At 42.1% G+C, this 22,996-nt stretch overlaps 1 protein-coding gene across 2 annotated transcripts in view; it reads left to right on the top strand.

The window, feature by feature from the left end:
* Positions 1-13,665, top strand: part of EFEMP1 (EGF-like fibulin extracellular matrix protein 1) — a 134,098-nt gene extending 120,433 nt beyond the window's left edge. For both annotated transcript variants that reach the window (XM_077486043.1, XM_077486044.1), the window contains 2 exons: positions 5,431-5,626; positions 12,269-13,665. In XM_077486043.1, coding sequence (XP_077342169.1) covers positions 5,431-5,626; positions 12,269-12,430 — 358 coding nt within the window. In that variant the 3' untranslated portion in view covers positions 12,431-13,665. The remainder of the gene's footprint in view (positions 1-5,430; positions 5,627-12,268) is intronic.
* Positions 13,666-22,996: the final 9,331 nt, after the last annotated feature.

The following is a 22,996-nucleotide window of genomic DNA, read 5'->3' as shown; positions in this document are numbered from 1 at the left end:
GGCCTCACCGACTAATTCTTGACACTTGCAAATCTGCCGAATGTCAGCTCTGGAAAGTGTCTCTCACTAGGTCCTTGGACATATAGCAAGTTTATGGATAAGCACCACTGGGTTGCACTCATTTTGCGTACTCCCATCGACAGTCCATGTTTCCCACAGAAGGTCAATCCCAGTTTCCTCCATCCGCTTTACACCTACTTCCCCCTCCGCATGGTCCGGTGCACCCCCGACTGGGACACCCGGTTTCTGTTCTGGACTGCACAACGATAACTGATAGATTGTTCAGATTGTCCAGCGCTGGGGTCTCTGAACCTTCAGGCCTTCAAACCAGCTCCCGCTATCCAGCACTGGGGTCTCTGAACCCCCAAGCCTTCAAGCCTGCTCCTGCTGCACTCAACATCTTGGGTTCTCTCCTTCTCCTCCTCCAGGAGGCATGTGACCCCCAGCTTATATGGGAGTCCTGCCCTTGCCAACACAAATTAATGATTGGTCCAGAGCTCTCCACATAAGCTGCCTGCCACCCAAGTCCTGCCTCCCTTCCAGAACATTTAATCGAAAGGCTGAGGGGATCTCTCTGAGCCAGAGTGTAATTGGCCACATCCCCCTCTACTCTAGCACTCCCCTCTCCCAAATAAACAACCAGGCCTGGAAAAGTGCAAGGCCCTGGCTAAATTTACCTCTCACTATTTACAAAAAACCTATTAAGCACCCACCGAAATGGGGTGGGCGCTACATTCACCCCCCTCTGAAATCACAGCTGTCCCCAGTTGTGGAAGAAAGAATCCACAAACCTGAGAACTGTTCTACACTTTCTTACTCCCAAAACATAATGAGGCATCTCATATTCTTCTTTGGTGCAAGAGCGTGTGTAGCATAAATTTACATGAGGGAATTATATATAAACAAAACAACATAAAATCTGTACATCCGATTCAACAGTACCTAACTATAGTTCCCTATAGCTAACAGTCCTTACAATCGAAATCAGAGCACTGCTCCCGAGGGAGGAATACTCTGGTTGCCGCAGGTCTTCATCTGTGTTCTTCATCCAGGATAGACAGCCGTCACATCCAAATATTCCTAAAAGAAACAAAGGAAAGATATATAGCCTATTCTACAAGCTAACTAATAAATTGAATCAAATTGACATGGGTACTTCTGTCAGGACTGTCATCCCCTCAAAAGAAGTCTAGAGGACTCCTGCAGGATACAGCCTGAGCAGACACGCCAGTAAGTATATACATAAGTCCATAGGCCAAACTACTTTCTGCTTGGCTTCTAAACGGAAGTCCTGAACTTTTTGAACTACTTTTTTTTTTCAACAGAAAAAACAACAAAGGGGAAAATAACAGGGACAGCACACTGCAGTGTCCATAACACTTGCCAGTTAGGCACATAAAGCTGTAACCCTGTATAGGCAGTCAATGGGACAACCCACCCTAACCCAGCTGCTCACTTGCAGTCTATAGGGCCTGTCTGGTATACCTGCGACTACCTCTCCTGCAGTCCCGATTACAGGTAATACCAGGGGTCCGGCAGTCTTCTTCAGATGTCTCCTTCCCCTCTTACCGAGATGGAGTAGCTCCGGGTATGTTGTCCTGCTTTAAGGACCAGAGCATGGTCCCTATAAATTGCCCTCCCGAGCTTCTACTCACGGTGTATGTCTTGGAATCTGACCCACACTTCGCTGTCAGGTGTTCTTTGAGGCTTAGGAACATAATGAAGAGACTATACGTAGAAACTGTTATAAGAAAATGAAGTTCTTCTGTAAGGTAGGTTTAGATTAACTTTTAGCTCTCAGTCTATATTCTGTGTGCAAAAAAGCATACGTAAAAGAAGAGTTTACATATAAAAAAATTATTGTTAATGTGTCTGTAAGACTTTCACTTGTGACAAAGTAATTATAAAATAAGCATTAAAGATTTGTGCGCTATTTATGTTGTTTTAAATTGGTTACTGTTTCCATTATTTGTAAGCTATGCAAAATGATTAGGAGACACTTCCAGGAATGTTGATTCCTATTGTATCCCAGCTCCACCCACGGCTATAATGGATCATGCTGTCAGTGCTTGAGACATTTGCTGATAGTGAAAATGAATACAATTTTTTAAGAGCTTATATACACAATTGCGTTGCAGTAATGTACGGCAATGAACATTTTATGTGTTCAATGTAGTGCCATTCATTCTCAATGGCACCTCAACACCTTAAGAGTACTTACTTAAACACAGCATTCAAGCAAACTCTCTCCCAGTAAATCCCTTCCTAAACCGACAACACTCCCTACCTTAAGAAAACCCAACAGCGAAAACCTCCCCCTCTCCAATTTCACTATTCACTTCTGCCTCCACTGCACCTCTTGTCCACCTCTGTTCTCCTGACACCACTCATCTCCACATTCCCTTGTCCACCACTTGCCCTTGCACTCCCTCATCTATCGCTCCTCTCTTCCCCACCCTGTCAATTTCTCACCTTTACACCCCATCTTTCACCATTTTCCTCTGCACCCCCTCATCCATCTTTTTACCCCCCTCATCCAATATCTGTCTCTGCACTCCTTTGTCCACTGCTCCCTGTTGCATCCCCTTATCTACAGCCTGCCTCCCCACTCCCTCGTTCACAGCTCACCTCCACTCATCCACATTCAGGGCTCACCGATACACCAACCCTTTCCCACTGCACCCCTTGCCACCCCCCTTTCCTCAGCATTTACTAATCCACTGCTCCTCTCCCCAAAAACTCTTGTCAACCGATCACAAACAATGCAGTCTCCTACCCCCTCTCTGTCCCTCTCCTCACAAACAATATTGCCTCACTGTCCCTCATCTCACATACAATATGGCCTCGCTGTCCCTCTTCACATGTACAATATTGCCTCACTGTCCCTCTCCTGACATACATTAAGACCTCACTGTCCCTCTCCTCCCATACAATATGGTCTCACTGTACCTCGTCTCACACACAAGGCAACAACCTCCCTGCTCCCTCTCCTCACATACAATGCAATCTCCCTGCCACCTCTCCTCATATACAATCTAGTATTCACTGTCCCTTTCTTTACATACAGTATCACTTTACTGTCCCTCTTCTCACACACAATTCAACCTCCTTGCCCCCTTACATACAATATGGCCTTTCTGCTGCCTCTCCTTGCACACAATGCAGCCTCCCTGCCCCCTACCTCCCAGTCAGTAACTTACAGTCCAGAGCTGACGTATTCTGTAGGAGGGCATGATCAAATGTAGAGAAGGACCAATAAGAAGGTGTCCTTGTTTAGGACTCCTGTCAAGCAACAAGACACGCTTGGGGAGAGGGGGGCATGGCAACAGCATAAGGCAGATTGTAATAAAACATCCCACACTCCATTTGAGTACTTTCATCATATACCATTTCCTCCCAGTCTGAATATAGATATCAGATATTCCAACTGCTCACAAGCACAAAACAAGACAATACTTGTTTAGTTGCTGAACATGGGCTCCTTTATTTGAGATGACACACAAATATATACAGCAGGCTTACAACACAACTGTAACTAGAAACCTAATTAACAAGAGCTAATTAACTAATCCCTTAAAGCAGCCAATGTGACTCCATGCCCTCCTGAGCATTGTCATGATTAATCAGGATATCACTACAGGTCAGACTTGTTTTCACCGAGCTTCACACAGTAGATTATACATAATCATCAACACAGAACTCCTTCATACAATAGCAAGGTTAAAGAGGTTGTAAAGGTAAATATATTTTCACCTTAATTCTAAGCATTAAGGTGAAAAAACATCTGACAGTGCCAGCCCCCTCAGCCTCCCCATTTTACTTACCTGACCCCTCGAAAGTCCCACGCTCGCCCCTCTTTGCTGCTCAGCCTGGCCGCTTATTGGCTAGAGTGGATGGATTGAAAGCAGCACAGCCATTGGCTTGTGCTGCTGTCAATCACATTCAATAACGCAGCACGCCGGGGGCGGGGCAGAGTGATACAGTGAGCGGCTATAGCCACCGGCAGTATCACGGGAGCGCACCTGGAAGTGCTTCTCGCATTAACGGGAGAAGTACTTGCGGCGGGAAGCCAAGACAGCCATGAGGGACCCCAGAAGACCAGGATCGGGGCCACTCTAGGCAAAACGAGCTGCACAGTGGAGGTAAGTATAACATGTTTGTTATTTAAAAAAAAAAAAATTAACTTTACAACCCTTTTAATTAGCACACACAACAATGGATGAAATACTCTTAGAAGCTGTGGCAAGCCAGACTAGACTCATTTACATTATAGAAGACAACAGACAGGTGGCTGGAGTTGATGGCATCAGCATCTCCTCACAGTATTTGTCCCAACAGTATGAATCAGTCACTATTTCTAATATGGCATATACAGGGTTCCCAGAGTCTGTGTGTCTTGGGGGGGGGCATGGACCTGAATCCAAAGTAACACCACCTCAAGGGTCCCTAGACATACAGCTCACAAAGAGCACTGTTCCCCCAAATGACAGGGCCCATAGTCGGTAGACAAGAGGCCAGCATTCAGTTCCCTCCAAAAGCCTCTGTCCCGGTGAGTCTGTCACACAGATGTCAGGCAGCCACAGCTCTGGGACCCAGAGCACCTGTAGCTGGAGTTATGGGGCACATTCTGCAGGTTAACCGGCGCTAGTGACGCCCACACCTCAAAGTGAATGCAGAGCCAACCAGGAGCCCCTTTTCCAGTGTATTCTGCAGAGCAGGGCAGCCTATACTGCCTTTGTGTCAGCCTGATCCTGCTTGTATGCCCGCTCACCAGTATGCCACGTGACTGTCATGTCATCAGTGGGGCTATATTTTGCAGGCCTGCTTGTCATTAAGAGGGACAATGGAGGATATCTAGGTATCATGAAGAAGTACATACAAAACAACCAATGTCAGTGGTGTCTTGCATCTTTGGTGAATGCTTTGTTCAAATACTCAAATATGATAGCTTCAGAATTACCTTTTGTACCACCACCCCCTCCCTTTAGAATGTAAGCTCTACAAGCAGGACCCTCCTGTCCCTTCTGTATTGAACTGTACTGTAATTGTGCTGCCCCCTCTACATTGTAAAGCGTTGTGTGAACTGTTGAACTGATATAAATCGTATATAATAATAATAATAATAATCATATATCATAGAAAAGGATAAGTGTCTGTGGCACTGGCAACTCTAATATACAATTATATGAAATTCACTATATCAAGTTAAGGTCTTCGTTTTTACTACTTGTCTTAAAATAATACATCATTTTGGAATCCTGCCAATACATGTTGTTTATGTGCTGTTACTAGAAAATAAATTTGCTCATGTGTTAACGATTATCTGCGATCTTTAGTTCATCAACAAAATACAGATGTTTAATGTATCAGTGAGCATTTTTATTCTTGCAGTAAAAGGCAGTTAACATGACACATTTTGCTCTTTTACAGTCGATGTGTGTGCCCTGTAACAAATCCTCTTTGTCGGGACCAACCATACAGCATCGTCTACAAATACATGAGCATCCGTTCCAACAGACTTGTGCCCTCTGATCTCTTTCAAATTCAAGCCACATTGATCTATGCTAATACAATTAATACGTTCAGGATTAAAGCTGGAAACGAAAATGGCGATTTTTACTTACGGGTGAGTTACAAGTATTTTAGTGCTTTTCACGTTATCAAGTAGTTTGGTAAAAAATGAAGTCTCACCAGATCTTCCAAGGAGAGAGATAACAGGAAATATGGGATTTTCGGGTGCCAAAAAAGTACACTCATAAACAAAAGCAATACAGAGTAAAACCAACAATATTTTTTGTACACCTTCTAAATTGGGCCACTTTTCCCTACAAAGAGGACTACTATCTTTAGGGTGAGTTGCCTTTTTGGTGGCTATATATATATATATATATATATATATATATATATATATAGAGATAGATAGATAGATATAGATATACAGTGGTGTGAAAAAGTGTTTGCCCCCTTCCTCATTTCCTGTTCCTTTGCATGTTTGTCACACTTAAGTGTTTCGGAACATCAAACCAATTTAAACAATAGTCAAGGACAACACAAGTAAACACAAAATGCAATTTGTAAATGAAGGTGTTTATTATTAAAGGTGAAAAAAAATCCAAACCATCATGGCCCTGTGTGAAAAAGTGATTGCCCCCTAAACCTAATAACTGGTTGGGCCACCCTTAGCAGCAACAACTGCAACCAAGCGTTTGCGATAACGTGCAATGAGGCTTTTACAGCGTCCTGGAGGAATTTTGGCCCACTCATCTTTGCAGAATTGTCCTAATTCAGTTACATTAGAGGGTTTTCGAGCATGAACGGCCTTTTTAAGGTCATACCACAACATCTCAATAGGATTCAGGTCAGGACTTTGGCTAGGCCACTCCAAAGTCTTCATTTTGTTTTTCTTCAGCCATTCGGTGGTGGACTTGCTGGTGTGTTTAGGATCATTGTCCTGCTGCAGAACCCAAGTTCGTTTCAGCTTGAGTACACAAACAGATGGTCGGACATTCTCCTTCAGGATCTCTTGGTAGACAGCAGAATTCATAGTTCCTTTTATCACGGCAAGTCTTCCAGGTCCTGAAGCAGCAAAACAGCCCCAGACCATCACACTACCACCACCATATTTTACTGTTGGTATAATGTTCTTTTTATGAAATGCAGTGTTCCTTCTACGCCAGATATACTTGGACACACACCTTCCAAAGAGTTCCACTTTTGTCTCATCGGTCCACAGAATGTTGTCCCAAAAGTCTTGGGGATCATCAAGATGTGTTGTGGAGAAATTGAGACGAGCTTTGATGTTCTTTTTGCTCAGCAGTGGTTTTCTCCTTGGAACTCTGCCATGCAGGCCATTTTTGCCCAGTCTTTTCCTGATGGTGGAGGCATGAACGCTGACCTTAACTGAGGCAAGTGAGGCCTGCAGTTCCTTGGACGTTGGTGTGGGGTCTTTTGTGACCTCTTGGATGAGTCGTTGCTGCGCTCTTGGGGTAATTTTGGGCGGCCGGCCACTCCTGGGAAGGTTCACCACTGTTCCATGTCTTCGCCATTTGTGGATAATGGCTCTCACTGTGGTTCGCTGGATTCCCAAAGCTTTGGAAATGGCTTTATAACCCTTTCCAGACTGATAGATCTCAATTACTTTCTTTCTCAATTGTTCCTGAATTTCTTTGGGTCTCGGCATGATGTGTAGCTTTTAAGGATCTTCTGGTGGACCTTACTGTGTCAAGCAGCTCCTATTTAAGTGATGCCTTGATTGTGAACAGGTGTGGCAATAATCAGGCCTGGGTGTGGCTATAGAAATTGAACTCAGGTGTGGACAACCACAGTTATAGTATGTTTTAACAAGGGGGGCAATCACTTTTTCACACAGGGCCATGATGGTTTGGATTTTTTTTCACCTTTAATAATAAACACCTTAATTTACAAATTGCATTTTGTGTTTACTTGTGTTGTCCTTGACTATTGTTTAAATTGGTTTATGTTCTGAAACACTTAAGTGTGACAAACATGCAAAGGAACAGGAAATGAGGAAGGGGGCAAACACTTTTTCACACCACTGTATATATATATATATATATATATATATATATATATATATATATATATATATATATATATATATATATATATATATATGATGGTCTTTCGGAGAAGTTCACTGACTATATAAATACTGTTGTCTTTTATATTTTATTCGATTTTTACACCTGCTGTGTATCTTTCTATCAGCTTCTCTGTTTTCTTTAAACTTTTGGGTGATTATCCTATGAGGTCATGCGTTGCTGTTGTCTTTTTCCACTGCCCCCCAAGTCTGTTGACCCTGCATGATTCTTTTTAGAGTAGGGTTGTGTTTTTTTTTCCTTCCTCCTTGTGGGTGTCCCTTTTCTACTGCTGTTAATACTGTGTTAGAATAATGTATTGTTTGTATTGTAAAAAGTTGGAGCCTGAAGAAGCCCATTTTGGGCGAAATGTGTCGATCCTACCAGTCCTTGTTACTTCCAAATGCTTTGTTGGTTGTATAATAAGCTTGGTAGCATCTACTACAGTGGGGCAAAAAAGTATTTTGTCAGCAACCAATTGTGCAAGCACTTAATAAGATGAGAGAGGCCCGTAATTGTCATCATAGGTATACCTCAACTATGAGAGACAAAATGTGGAAACAAATCCAGACAATCACATTGTCTGATTTTTGAAAAAATTTATTTGCAAATTATGGTGGAAAATAAGTATTTGGTCACCTACAAACAAGCAAGATTTCTGGCTCTCACAGACCTGTATCTTCTTTTGTAAGAAGCTCCTCTGTCCTCCACTCATTACCTGTATTAATGGCACCTGTTTGAACTTGTTATCAGTATAAAAGACACCTGTCCACAACCTCAAACAGTCACGCTCCAAACTCCACTTTTGGTGAAACCAAAGAGCTGTCGAAGGACACCAGAAACAAAATTGTATACCTGCACCAAGCTAGGAAGACTGAATCTGCAATAGGCAAGCTGCTTTGGTGTGAAGAAATCAATTGCGGAAGCAATAATTAGAAAATGGAAGACATACAAGGCCACTGATAATCTCCCTCCATCTGGGGCTCCACGCAAGATCTCACCCCGTGGGGTGAAAATGATCACAAGAATGGTGGGCAAAAATCCCAGAACCACACGGGGGGACCTAGTAAATGACCTGCAGAGAGCTGGGACCAACGTAACAAAGGCTACTATCAGTAACCCACTATGCCGCCAGGGACTCAGATCCTGCAGTACCAGACGTGTCCCCCCGCTTAGGTCAGTACATGTCCGGGCCCATCTGAGGTTTGCTAGAGAGCATTTGGATAATCCAGAAGAGGATTGGGAGAATGTCATATGGTCAAATGAAACCAAAGTAGAACTGTTTGGTAGAAACATAACTCATCGTGTTTGGAGGAGAGAGAATGCTGAGTTACAACCAAAGAACACCATACCTACTGTGAAGCATGGGGGTGGCAACATCATGCTTTGGGAATGTTTCTCTGCAAAGGGAACAGGACGACTGTGAAAGTGAAAGAATGAATGGAGCCATGTATTGTGAGATTTTGAGTACAAGCCTCGTCCCATCAGCAAGGGCATTGAAGATGAAAAGTGGCTCTGTCTTTCAGCAACGAAGGAGTGGCTTCGTAAGAAGCATTTCAAGGTCCTGGAGTGGCCTAGCCAGTCTCCACATCTCAAGCCCATAGAAAACCTTTGGAGGGAGTTGAAAGTCCGTGTTGCCCAGCGACAGCCCCAAAACATCACTGCTCTAGAGGAAATCTGCATGAAGGAATGGGCCAACATACCAGTAACAGTGTGTGACAACCTTGTGAAGACTTACAAAGTATTGAGATGAACTTATTTTCCACCATAATTTGCAAATAAATTCTTTCAAAAATCAGACAGTGTGATTGTCTGGATTTGTTTCCACATTTTATCTCTCATAGTTGAGGTATACCTATGATGACAATTACAGTCCTCTCTCATCTTTTTAAGTGGGAGAACTTGCACAATAGGTGGCTGACTAAATACTTTTTTGCCCCACTGATTGTGTTTTTAGAATGTATTTCTAGATTTAATGGTGTACAATAAATATTGTTGGTTTTACTCTATTTTGCTTTTGTTTATGACTGTACGCTTTTGGCACGCTAAAATACCCTATTTTCCCATATCTCTCTCCTTGGGAGATCCAGGGACACTTAATATTTTACCTAATTGCACTTTTGGAGATTGTGCCTCTTTTTTTGTACAAGACCTCCCACCAAAACATTTCTTAAGTATTTCCTGGACACTGCTTGCACCTTGCACATAGGAACCTAACTAAGTTTATTTAAAGCCTGTCCCACCAAGAACTAAGCCCCACCTCTCCATTAAATTGCCAGCACAAACTAGGGCAGAAATTAAAGCTCTGTGTACAGAACTCAATTGTCTGTAGTTCACTTTAAATTATTTTATCAGGCATAATACAGTACAATTACAATGTCATTAATTGCCATTTTTTGATAGGGAGATAAATTGGAACTTTAGCTTTATACTCTAAAATTAAAAAACAGTAAGACGTCCCTGTATAAAATTACATCATTAGTCTAATGGCACCTCAAAAGTTAAGCCACTAGTTAGTTGAACAATACGTGTTCAGGTTGCAAAAGCGATGACATATGTATTAAACAAAAATGCCATCCTTTCTTCCTTCTTTTCTGCCATGAGCTACATTAATGCAGTGTGTTCTTTCCTCCCATAAGGCACATAAAATGGCTTTTCCATTAGACAAATAAAATGGCCCTTCTTACATTATGCACCTTTTACGGTCTCTTCTTTCTTCCTTCTTTCCTTCCTTTCTTAAAGTGGTCCTAAAGGCAAAATATATTTTAACATATTTTTTTCTATGCATTAGGCCCCTTTCACATTGGGGCGCTTTGCAGGCGCTACAGGCTAAAAATAGCACCTGCAAAGTGCCCTGAAACAGCCGCTGCTGTCGCTCCAATTTGAAAGCCCAGAGGGCTTTCTTTTCAAATATTTTATTGAATGTAATGCAATAAAAAGAGTCATACAATAGATTTATAGTTAAGTAGAATGTATAAAACTGTGAAATGAGGCTTCTCAGTATATTAACAGGAGGTGAATACTATAATAATAGTCATGTAATTTGGGATATATTAGTTTAACACATTTTAGCTAAAGATAAACATGTATAATGTTTAATAACTGGATTAGATACATAGTAAAAATTGTAATTTCAAAGTTTAGCGTTGGAGGAGATTTGGTATAATGTAGGGTAAAAGAAAGATTGTTACCAGGAAGGTATAGAGAGGTAAGTAGATAATTCAGGGCCAAGATCCAACCATGTGGCTTGGTTATTAGTTACTTAATTAAACCATCCCTAAAATCTCCTCTATAGTAATAACATTAGGAAATATATAACTGATTCATTTAGCTTATACATCTATATATAGTAAAAGGAGAGGGTGTGGGGAAAGCAAGGGTGGGGGAAGCATATATAAGGGTTGTGGAGGGAGGAGACCACTTCCGAAAGAAAATGGTATGTTAATAAATTCTACATGTAACATAGGGGGTAAGATATATTTTTGATTAGTTGTTTCATGAGAATATAAGAGATTGGTCTAGACTAGTGATGGCGAACCTTGGCACCCCAGATGTTTTGGAACTACATTTCCCACGATGCTCAGCTACACTGCAGAGTGCATGAGCATCATGGAAAATGTAGTTCTAAAACATCTGGGGTGCCAAGGTTCACCATCACTGGTCTAGACCATGTGGTAAGTAGTGTTCAATCCAACGAAACCATAATGATTCGAACATGGGAACTTTATCTAGTATGGTTGACTCTATTTTAGCGTGAATCATGGCTTGCGTTACTCTATGTTTGAATAATACCATGCATAAAGTGGGTGTTTTCCAGTTTTTCGCAATATTTTGTTTTGCAGCTGTGGTTATCGATAATAGAAGTTTAAATGGGTGGTGAGTTAAAGTTTGAGGTTTATTATTCAGGAGTGCTACCGTAGGGTCTGGTTCTACTGTGGTTTTGAAAATGATAGAAAGAATTTTGAATATTTCTGACCAAAAAGCTCTGACTATGGGACAATCCCACCAAATATGTAAGTGTGTGCCTAAGTCAGCACATCCTCGAAAGCAGTTAGCTGGGTATTGCGGGAGGAATTTTGAAATCCTAGCAGCTACTAAGTACCATCTAGAAAGCACCTTATAGATAGTTTCTGAAGCTACTATATTTGGGGAGGCCCGAGGGCTTTCACACTGGAGTGGTGTGCTGGCAAGACGCCAAAAAAAGTCCTGCTAGCAGCATCTTTGGAGCGGTGTATACACCACTCCTTCATTGCTCCTGCCAATTGAAATCAATGGGGCAGCGTGGCTATACCGCTATAATAGCCCCCCACAGCCAGTGAACCAATGAGGAGAATTCAGAGGGATAGGTACAAGCCATGCTCTGTGTGTCCATTCATAGGAGCACGGCACAGGAGCGAGCCTGCTTTAGTGCCCCATAGCAAGAGGCTTGTTTTTGTGGGCACTCAGCAGAGAGGACACATCAGGACTGCCGGTGAGGGACCCAAAAAAAGGAGGGTCAGTGCTGCTCTGTGAAAACCATAACACGAAGCAGGTAAGGTTGTTTTTTATTTTATAGAAACATTTTCCTTCCTTCCTTACCTACACAATAATCAAATCCACATTCCAAAAGGGGATACAAAGGCCAAGTAGAAGCACATTTTCACATTCTCGTTTTATTTTTTATTTTCCAGCAAACAAGTGGAGTAAGCGCAATGCTTGTCATAATAAAGCAATTAACTGGGCCAAGAGAATACATCGTTGACCTGGAAATGATGACCGTTAACAGCCTAATGAATTATCGTTCAAGTTCCATTTTACGGTTAACAGTAATAGTTGGGCCGTATTCATTTTAGTGCCTTGGTCAAACTTTTTCACACTGGAAGCAATAAAATGATATAATATACAGTACATCACTCATTATTTATAGGTGTTTTGTCTGAATTGCATTTTATATGTAGCCTTTGCACACCTTAGGACCATTGTAACTACATTTCCAACACACTCTATAGCTTTGTTATTTCTTTGCTTATGCTTACTGAATTTCTACCCTTAGTGGAGGCAGCAAAATGTATTCAACCAATTTTTTCCAGGAATACAGCTTAGCAGTTGACTAAGATCTAGTGACATCATTTCACATCTATAATGTCTAAGGGGCCAATTTATAACAGAAATTGGATAACCATATCTGCTTTCTATAGTTCTCATAATATTGCTCAATACTGCTGCCTGCAAAGTCAGGCCGCAGTATTGAGCCTGCAGGAGTTGACAGCGTTTTTTTTACACAGCAAAGAGAACTGTTAGGTGATCTTTACAGGTCACGTGACCAAGCTTTTCAAAATACTTTTTTTTTTCTTTACGGCCTCATTCATTTTTATGGGTTTCCAAAGCCAGCAGAGTGCAATGCACATTTGTAATACACACGGCTGTGCTTTAGAAATGAGCTGAACATTTTAAACAGACTCCTGAGCTATGTCACTAGTTTCTAGTAAGGTGATAAAAATAGTGGCCTCCCATGTGTAGACGGTTAGTAATGTGTAATATTTTTTTTATTTTTTTTTGCAATATAATTCAAATATTGCAATTATTTTTGTGTTCATATCATGTAAATACATTGTCAGTAGATAAATGTAAATGTAATGTGTCTGATGTTACTATTTTTATATGCCTCACATAGACATATTATAACAACACAGAATATAATGAGCTGTGCTACTTGCATTTAGGAGAATAGTTTTCTTTAGAATATGCAATTATCCAGGAACTATGTTTTTAGTCTTGAAAAAAGGCACTGCAATTAACTTACTGGCATTTCTGTGCCAACCTTTATAACATAAAAGGATCAGACTACCCCAATATGTTAGCTCAGTTTTGACAGATGCCTACAGACTAAAGCGCCAACATCTTCAAATATTTCTCAAGAGGAGATGTCTTAACCTGTGGTCCCAGGTACACTGGACTTTCTTTTTTAAATGTTAAATTAGAAATATTCCAGCAGGGGGGCTCCCTTTGCTGCATCAGAATATAAAATACAGTATATGAACTTTGTGTGCAATTAAAGCAAATATATCGCCACCAAAGTTTTTTTTTTTTTTAAAGCATTGAATTTACATTTATTTTATTAATTTCCCATAGGGAAAGTAAGTATCACTGATTTTCTTACGCAGGGTGCTTTAAAAAAATTAATAGAGACAGGGACACTTTGCAGCCTTTAAAGTGGACGTTCACTAACTAACACTAAACCTGCTCTCTGCCACGTTCTAGACCTAATCTATCTAACCCTGTAAAGCAAAAATGGCTTTACTTACCTATTCTGCAGCCAATACCAACAGGTCTCAGCATCGGCTGTCAGCAGTGGCTTCAGTGTGGAAACGAGTGCAGGAGAAGCAGCCGACAATGGAAGCCCCATAGTAAGTATATGGGTGATGTCACTTCCCAGCTATTTCACAGCCGTTGTCGGTTCTCTCCTGCACACAGCTTCCGCCACTGGAAATCGGACTGGATCGGCTGCAGAATAGGTAAGTACAGCGATTTTTGCTTTATGGGGTTAGATAGATTAGGTCTAGAATGTAGCAGAGAGCAGGTTTAGCATTTGTTAGGTTTTGCGTGGACTTGCACTTTAAAGCATTGTTTTAACTAGGTAATAATGTAGTTATATTCCTTGTGATTGCTTGCCTTATCTTGTGACGATAGGCTCACATTTTATGACTGCAGTTAATAGTATCATGACTGATGGATTTCCCTATGTCCCCTGTGTCCATGTATTCATTCACCTGCTTGTCCCTATTCACCAAATGGAACTTCTTGTTCTGGGTGGCTTAGCATCCAGTTCATGCCTTGCCATTTCTTCTGTTATATCACAAATGTGTGAATGCTAATATGATAAAATAAACACATTTCTTCTGGTTCTTTTGATTGCTCTCACCTACAAAGCACTAGACTAAAAGACCCAGGACTAATGGGATATGTCGATTCTTCACAGGAAGTGTCAGACTACAAACATTGGTCATGCATTAACTTTTGAATGAGATTATTTACTCTACTAAAGGCTATGTACACAAGGCAACACATGACACCATGAAACTACATGACCAATGCACATCCTATGCAGGTGAAAAACACACGTGATATTGATTTACTTAAAGTAAAACTATACGCAAGACTTTTTTTAAGGGACAGTTAAAACCCTTGTTGAAACTTTTTTTTTGCCATCTGTGTCCCATCTGCTGAGATTTCCCTTCACTTCCTTTCCAATAGCCAAACAGGAAATGAGACTAAATTCCTGCAAATTAGGGGATTCCTCAGGGACTCCCAGGCCCTTAGAACTAGTCTCCCCATTGGAAGATTTTGCCTCTATTCTTTTTCTGGGGACAACCCAAAAATTGGGATTTTTTTTTTTTACTCTGACTTTCAATGATAATGGCAAACAAGTAGAGAGGGTAAATCTCCTTAATGTGGGCACAGATAACAATAAAAACTGACAAGCTTTCTAATCCCTTCCTACTCTGGCCTTCTTTCTTCCGGGGCCACGGACTCCGGCTCTGTGACTGGCCAGAGCCACGAGATGACACTCCCATGCATGTGTGCGGAGACCGCCAGTCACGGCACATGCCGGAGAAGAAACATCACAGAAGGCCTTTTCTGCACTGCACATGTGGCGATGACATCATCGGCGCAGTGTACATGAAATATCTCCTAAATGCCGCACATTTAGTAGATATTTTCAGTACATATAGGTAAGCCTTATTTTAGGCTTACCTATATGTAAAAATAGGCCAGGGGGGTTTACAACCACTTTAAAACATGGATAACTGGTCCCCAGACTGTACTGCAGGCAATTCATATAGTGTCTTTGTTTCCTGAACGCCTCTGGGAACCCCAATCCCAGGTATAATTATTAAGCCAGTGACAAACTGTACGTTTTTATGAAGTTCCCATCAGTGGCAGGTACGCTATAATGAACTGCTATTTACACCACCTTTACACAAGTGATCAGAGATGGGACGCATATAACGCACCCATAGGGGTGCATAGTTGAAAATAATCCCAAAGCTTTACATTATATAAAATGATTCTTCTTATCACAAAGATTTTTTACCAATATTAACAGAGTAACAAAGCATTGCACTACACAAACAAGTTGAATAAGCTTGTCTAGAACACTTACAGCTAAACTCTGGGCAGATACAAGAAAACACCATATAATGCAGTTATGTATTTCTTAGAAATAATGGAATGTCTATTTGAATACCAATAGTTTAAGCCCTTGAACTTGGCTTGGTATAAATGGATTGCAATCTCCTGTACAGCAGCACTCACGCTGGGAGAGGGATGGGTTGCATTAGAAGATATCTAGGTGAACTGTAATGTGCAAGTGATGACAAGGAATATGCTGACAGAGAAAGGAAGCAGTAGGATGAGCTCAACAATCTGCTGCTGGTCCTTCATTGTCCAATACCAAGCTTGAGGCAGGAAGGTGACCTAGCTGTACTGCTTACCTGGAGCAGAAAAGAGTCAGATCAACAACCTGACTGTGGTGTCTGACAGGGCTGTGCAGATCTCAGGATTGCCTGGACAGAATTAGGAATTATTTCACAGGTAAAACAGAATCTACATAACTTTAAGTATTTATATATACTTTCATTGTGTATTTAGCTGTTTGCCTAGAGATCAGCTTTAAGGTACATATTTTATTTCATCTCAAATATGCTAATATCCAAGTACCTGTTTAGTATGTTTTCAAAGATATATATTTTTATTAAAATTTGTAAGATTCTACATTGCATTTTTTTATATTCATGTATTTTAGGAGCTTTGATATATCTGATACTGTTTTTACTTTAATGTCCAAAGTTTTTATTGAAATAAATGATAAACTAACAAAATGATTGCTGAGTTATAACTTACATTTCGTACAGTATTTATTTTTTATTTATTTATTTCAGTTACTTATATAGAGCCAACAGGCAGTGTTTTACATATACTGTAAATTGTACCTTCACATCAGTCTCTGCCCTCCAGGAGCTTACAATCTAAGGTCCCTAACTCACATTTATACATACAGTGCCTTGAAAAAGTATTCATAACCCTTGAAATTGTCCACATTTTGTCATGTTACAACTATAAATGTAAATGTATTTTATTATTAGGATTGTATGTAATAGACCAACACAAAGTGGTACATAATTGTGACGTGGAAGGAAAATGATAGATGGTTTTTAATTTTTTTATTTTTTATAAATGAGTGAAAAGTGTGGCGTGCATTAGTATTCAGCCCCCCTGAGTCAATACTTTGTAGAACCACCTTTCTCTGCAATTACAGCTGCAAGTCTTTTTGGGTTACGTCTCTACCAGCTTTACACATCTAGAGAGTGACATTTTTACCCATTCTTCTTTGCAAAATAGCTCAAGCTCTGCCAGATTGGATGGAGAGCATCTGTGAACAGAAATTTTCAAATCGTGCCACAGATTCTCATTTGAATTTAGGTCTTTACTTTGACTGAGCCATTCTAACACATGAATATGCTTTGATCTAAACCATTCCATTGTAGCTCTGGCTTTATGTTTAGGGTTGTTGTCCTGCTGGAGGGTGAACCTCCGCCCAAGTCTCAAGTCTTTTTCAGACTCTAAGGCCGCGTACACACGCGGGGACTGTTCGCCCAACTTTGTCCGTCAAACAGTTTCGGCAAACAGTCCGCTCAAAATTAGCATGGACGGACATGGCCACACACGACGGACGAACAGTTTGCTGAAACCGTGCGCGAAGACGTGAACGGCACGTACGACGGGACGAAAAATACGACGTCCTATACACTGCATTATAACTTTCGGCGTGTAAATCCTTTCTGAGCATGCGCGGAACTTAGTTTGACGAACAAGCCTACACACGAGGGGACTGTTCGCTGAAACAAAGTTTCAGCGGACAGTTTTTCGGAATTTCCGAAAAACCTTGTTCAGCGGACTGTTCGCTGAAACTGTCCGCTGAAAGCCCACACACGAGCGGACTGTTTGCCGAAACACTGTTCAGCGGACAAAGTTGGGCGAACAGTCCCCGCGTGTGTACGCGGCCTAACAGGTTTTCTTGTAAGATTGCACCTGTGATAATGTGTGGTTAGCATATGCCAGTGGTCTCAGCTTGAATAAAGCAATGAAATAGCATCAATATGGTTTTTGCTTACCGCTATTATAAGCCATCTTTAGTTAACGATTATTTATACCCAAAAGGTACCCTAAAAAACTTCTCTTATTTACTCCCTTTTGTTCTGTTAAAAATATACAATTTCAAGAATCAAGTGCAAAAAATACTTGTTACATAGTTAGTAAGGTTGAATAAAGATCCTGAGTGAGCATGGGTGCATGTCTACAATTATCCCTATAGCACCTTCATTTTACACAGTGCTCCACACATACATCGCACACTCGCATCAGTCCCTACCCTCAAGGAGCCCACAATCCAAGGTTCACAACTCACATGCATATACTAAGGCCAATTTTGGACAGAAGCCAATTAACCTACCAGCATGTCTTTGGAGTGTGCGAGGAAACTGGTGTACCCAGAGGAAACCCACACAGGCACAGGGAGTACATGCAAATTCCAGGCAGGTAGTGTTAGTGGTTGGGATTTGAACCAGCGACCCCTTTTACTGCTAAGCGAGAGTGCTACCCACTACACCACTGTGCTGCCCATGTTAATTGTGTCAGAAGCTGATAATTTCATATGCTGTCTGCCTGTGCTGTACATATCAAATGACATTGTTCCCTGAGGACTAGACATGTGCGATTAGTTTTGTACGAATCGAAGAATTTCCGTAAATTCGTACATATGGGAGGATCCGAAATACGAATTGCTATGCTTCTGAATTTTGTACGAAATTTCATTTACGAAATTCAGATCCAAATGAGGGTTGGGAAAATTATCTTTTTTAATATGGCAGTGGAAGACTGGTACTGGTAGTCGATGGGAGATTCACAAATTGGACAAAATAAGAATTTTCGTTATGATGAAGTTAAAAACCCAGGAAGTCAGCACAGCACAGGGATGGTGGGAGCACCTCATAATGAGCACAGCACAGGGATGGTGGGAGACCCTCATAATGAGCACAGCACAGGGATGGTGGGAGACCCTCATAATGATAAATTCATCATAACGAACGTTCGTAATTGTTTTACAAAAAGTTAACAAACCTAACGAAAATTTGTATTTCGTACGAATCCAAATTGAATTTCGGACACGAATTACAAAATACAAATTAACGGCTAATAAGAAACGGAACTAAACTAAACAAAACAAATTTATTGACGGTGCACATGTCTACTGAGGACTACAGAACACATACCTCTATGAAGAAGAGGATAAGGGATGGATGGTGTACACATGTCAGCTAGGTTCTTTACCTACGTAATGTGATGGCCTCCAGGATGTGTATCTGCTAAATAGTAAACCAATATTTGTTTTCTCAGAATTTCTTAACTTCTGGTCTGGGTCCAGAAGCTCAGTGACTTTGTAGACAGAAGATCAGTGACTTTGTAAAGCTTTGGTAGGGATAAAGCCTCCATTCCTTGGTCAACATCTTACCTGTTAGCCAGACCTCATTATTACTCTCATTTCTGTGCAGGTCTTTTTATATGAGCTGGGGGTTCAATATAAGGTGACCAGACATCACCGGTTTCCGGGGACAGTCCCCGGATTGAGGACACTGTCCCTGGACCAAGTCTGACCCCGGTTTTGTCCCCGGATTGGATTTGAACAGGGGCTGGGGCAATTTCAAAGACAATCAGTGCAGAATAAAAAAAAAAAAACAGAATTACCCCCCAACCCCCCCCCCCCCCCCCCCGCCCCCCACACACACACACACACACATACACACATTTTGCCGCTCCTACTAGTTTAGGGAAGTGTATTTTTTTTCCATTATCTGTGCCCCTTTCTGATGATCATGTGCTGGTCAGAGCGGAGGGAATAGTTCTTCAGTTTGGGGTACATGCCCATCCAGCTCGGCTCACATGTTCTTCTGCCTTGGCTCAAGTCCCGGCCAGCCACCTACCTGCTTATCTCTTTGCCTTCTCTGGCGGAATGATTTTATTCCCCTCCGTTCCCCACCCAGTAGTAGCCGGGGCCCGGACAGTAAGATGTGACAGGCTGTGAGGCAGGTAGCAATGGGCAGAGAGCGATGATTGCTGCCATTACTAGTAAAAAACAAAACAAAACAAAACATGTCCTCGGATTTCATTTTAAAAATCTGGTCACCTTAGTTCAATAGCTCTCTCTCTCTCTCTCTCTCTCTGCTGTGGAAGCCTACAGCTGTGTAAAAAGGCGAACTGCTGGCAGAACTCTAGTACGTGTGTTGCCTTTTTGTTTTGTTGAACCCATTAGGGAGCTCCCTGTTATTCATGACTGGTTAGATAAACTGTGTTTGTTTACTGGCTTGCTGAATTAAACCACAAGACCTGCTTGGACTATTCCTTTGTATCCCCATGTCATGCATGGTTTGCCACTGCCAATACCACTTGGGCTTGTTCCCCTTACACTATACAGGCTGTAACCTGGGGGACAGGTAGCAGGTATAAAGCTCCCTGGGATGAGCAGTTTCTCAGGCACAGATACCAAATCCAGAGATGAAGTGACAAACAGTGCTGTGTTTATTTGTGTTATATACAAGTCCATATACAGGTGCTGTACAGTGTCCAGAAAACAAGATAAAGGGAAAAGTAGCAAAACACAAATCCTAGCCGTGTCACGGCTCTAACTATGCAATCTGCAGGCCCTCACTACCAGGCTGAACAAGCCTAACGCTTGTCAGTCTCTACAAAAACTGCTTAACAGCTTTTACCAACCTTACTCTCTTCACAGACCAACTTTGTGTATATGTCCCAGGCAGAGAGCAAAGGCTGTCTGCTCAGGTGAGCTTAAATTAGCCTGGGGAAGAGGACCAAGACCCGAACTGGATCATGGATCACAGATTCCTGAATGTGTACGAGAGGAGCCTGAGAGAGGTATAAACCCCGAACAGGACTTTTCCTGGCTCTCTCTGGAATGCTCTGCTATATATCCTCCCCCCTTGTTTCAACCCCAGGGTTGGAACACCTGTGGCCCAACAGGAGTGAACACGGGACAGGGCATCTACATTCCCCATCTCAACACCTGGCCTGTGTTTTACGGTGAAGGAGTAATGTAGAGCCAAAAACCGCCGGTTCACCCGTCTATTAGTCTCCTTCTTTTGGGCCATCCATTTCAGGGGAGCATGGTCAGTTACTAACTCAAACTGGCGCCCTAACAAATATACTGGCGCCCTAACAAGTATCTGAGTGCATCCACAGCCCACTTTATGGCAAAACACTCCTTTTCAATGACTGCATACTTTTTCTCATGGTCATTGAGCTTTCTGCTTAGGTACACCACAGGGTGTTCTTCCCCATCGTGTACCTGCGATAGTACTGCCCCGATGCCAACTTCAGACACATCCGTCTGAACCAAAAAATCTTTGGAGAAATCGGGGGAGTACAGTACTGGCTGTGCACAAAGAGCTCTCTTCAGGACTTGGAAAGACTCCTCTGCTATTGAGGACCACTTCACCATTACAGAGTCTTTACCTTTCGTCAGGTCTGTCAGAGGGGCAGCTATAGATGCAAAATTTGGAATAGATCTTCTATAATACCCCGCAATGCCAAGAAAGGCCCTGACCTGCTTCTTGTTTGCAGGACGTGGCCATTCCTGGATGGCTTCTATTTTACTCACTTGAGGTTTTATGACACCACGGCCAATAGTGTAGCCCAAATACTTGGCTTCTTCTAGACCAATGGCACATTTTTTTGGATTTGCCGAAGAGGGAATCAAGGACAGCCTGGACACGAGGCAAGTGAGACTCCCAGTCAGCGCTATATACCACTATGTCATCTAAATGGGCTGCTGCATATCATCGGTGGGGTCTTAGGGTCCTGTCCATGGCCCTCTGAAATGTCGCTGGGGCATTTTGCAACCCAAAAGGCATTTATTTATATTGAAATGAACCCTCCGGGGTCACAAATGCAGTCTTCTCTTTGGCGCTATCAGTCAGGGGTATTTGCCAATACCCTTTTGTCAAGTCCAAAGTGGTAATATAGCGAGCTTTGCCAAGTTGGTCTATAAGTTCATCTACTGTGGGCATTGGGTATGTGTCAAACTTTGTCACTGCATTAAGCTTCCTGAAGTCATTACAGAACCTCCAAGTGCAATCCGGTTTTGGGACTAACACGATGGGGCTAGACCAGTCACTATTGGATTCCTCAATAACATCCAGCTCCAACATTCTTTTAACTTCATTGCTGATGTCTTTTCTCCTCGCTTCAGGAATTCTGTATGGTTTGAGCTTGACACGTACCCCAGGTTCAGTAACAATATCATGCTGAACTGCTGAAGTCATGCCAGGTAACTCTGAAAATTTCTCTCTATTCCTTATCAGGAACTCTCTAGCTTCCTGTTTTTGGGAACATGACAAGGTATCAGTAATTGTGACCTCAGGGATCAGAGGGGACTCAGTATCCTTAGGCGTTACCGGGAGGGATCTCGCAGTCAATGCCAGTCTATCCTTCCAGGGCTTTAACAGGTTTACATGGTAAACCTGCTCGGGCTTCCTTTTTCCTGGTTGATACACCTTGTAGTTGACTTCCCCAACTCTTTCAATTACTTCAAAGGGACCCTGCCACTTAGCCAGGAACTTGCTCTCAACAGTAGGAACCAATACCAGGACCCTGTTACCACCAGGTGAGAAAACCCGGAGTTGGGCCCCCCTGTTGTATATTCTCTGTTGGGCTGCCTGGGCCTGCAGTAAGTGTTCTTTTACCATCGGCATGATTGCTGCAATCCTCTCCTGCATTTGAGCGATGTGCTCAATGACACTTTTAAGGGGTGTCTGCTCCCCCTCCCAAGTTTCTTTGGCTATGTCTAAAAGTCCCCGAGGGTGTCTCCCATAAAGCAACTCAAATGGAGATGGCAATGATGGCAAACATCAAGTATGGTATCAGGAAGTCCCAGTTTTTCCCATCCTTGTCAACAACCTTTTTTAACATGCTCTTTAACGTCTTATTGAAGCGTTCCACCAAGCCATCCGTTTGAGGATGGTACACTGAGGTTCGCAACTGTGTCACCTTAAACAACTTGCACAGCTCCCTAGTTATTCGCGACATAAATAGGGTGCCCTGGTCTGTAAGGACTTCTTTAGGGATGCCCACCCGACTGAATACCATAAACAGCTCCTTGGTGATGTTTTTAGCAGAAGTGGTGCGTAAGGGAACCGCTTCAGGGTAACGGGTAGCATAATCCATGATTACTAGGATATGCTGATGACCCCGGGCAGACTTGGGGAGTGGACCCCCAAGGTCCATGGCAATCCTCTCAAAGGGCACTTCAATAATAGGTAATGGCACTAAAGGACTTTGGAAGTGGG

This window comes from Lithobates pipiens, unplaced genomic scaffold (assembly GCF_037356315.1).
Source record: "Lithobates pipiens isolate NorthernLeopardFrog02 unplaced genomic scaffold, aLitPip1_a1.2 Scaffold_18, whole genome shotgun sequence".
Taxonomy (NCBI): Eukaryota; Metazoa; Chordata; class Amphibia; order Anura; family Ranidae; genus Lithobates; species Lithobates pipiens.
This window is presented reverse-complemented; position numbering and strand designations above follow the sequence as displayed.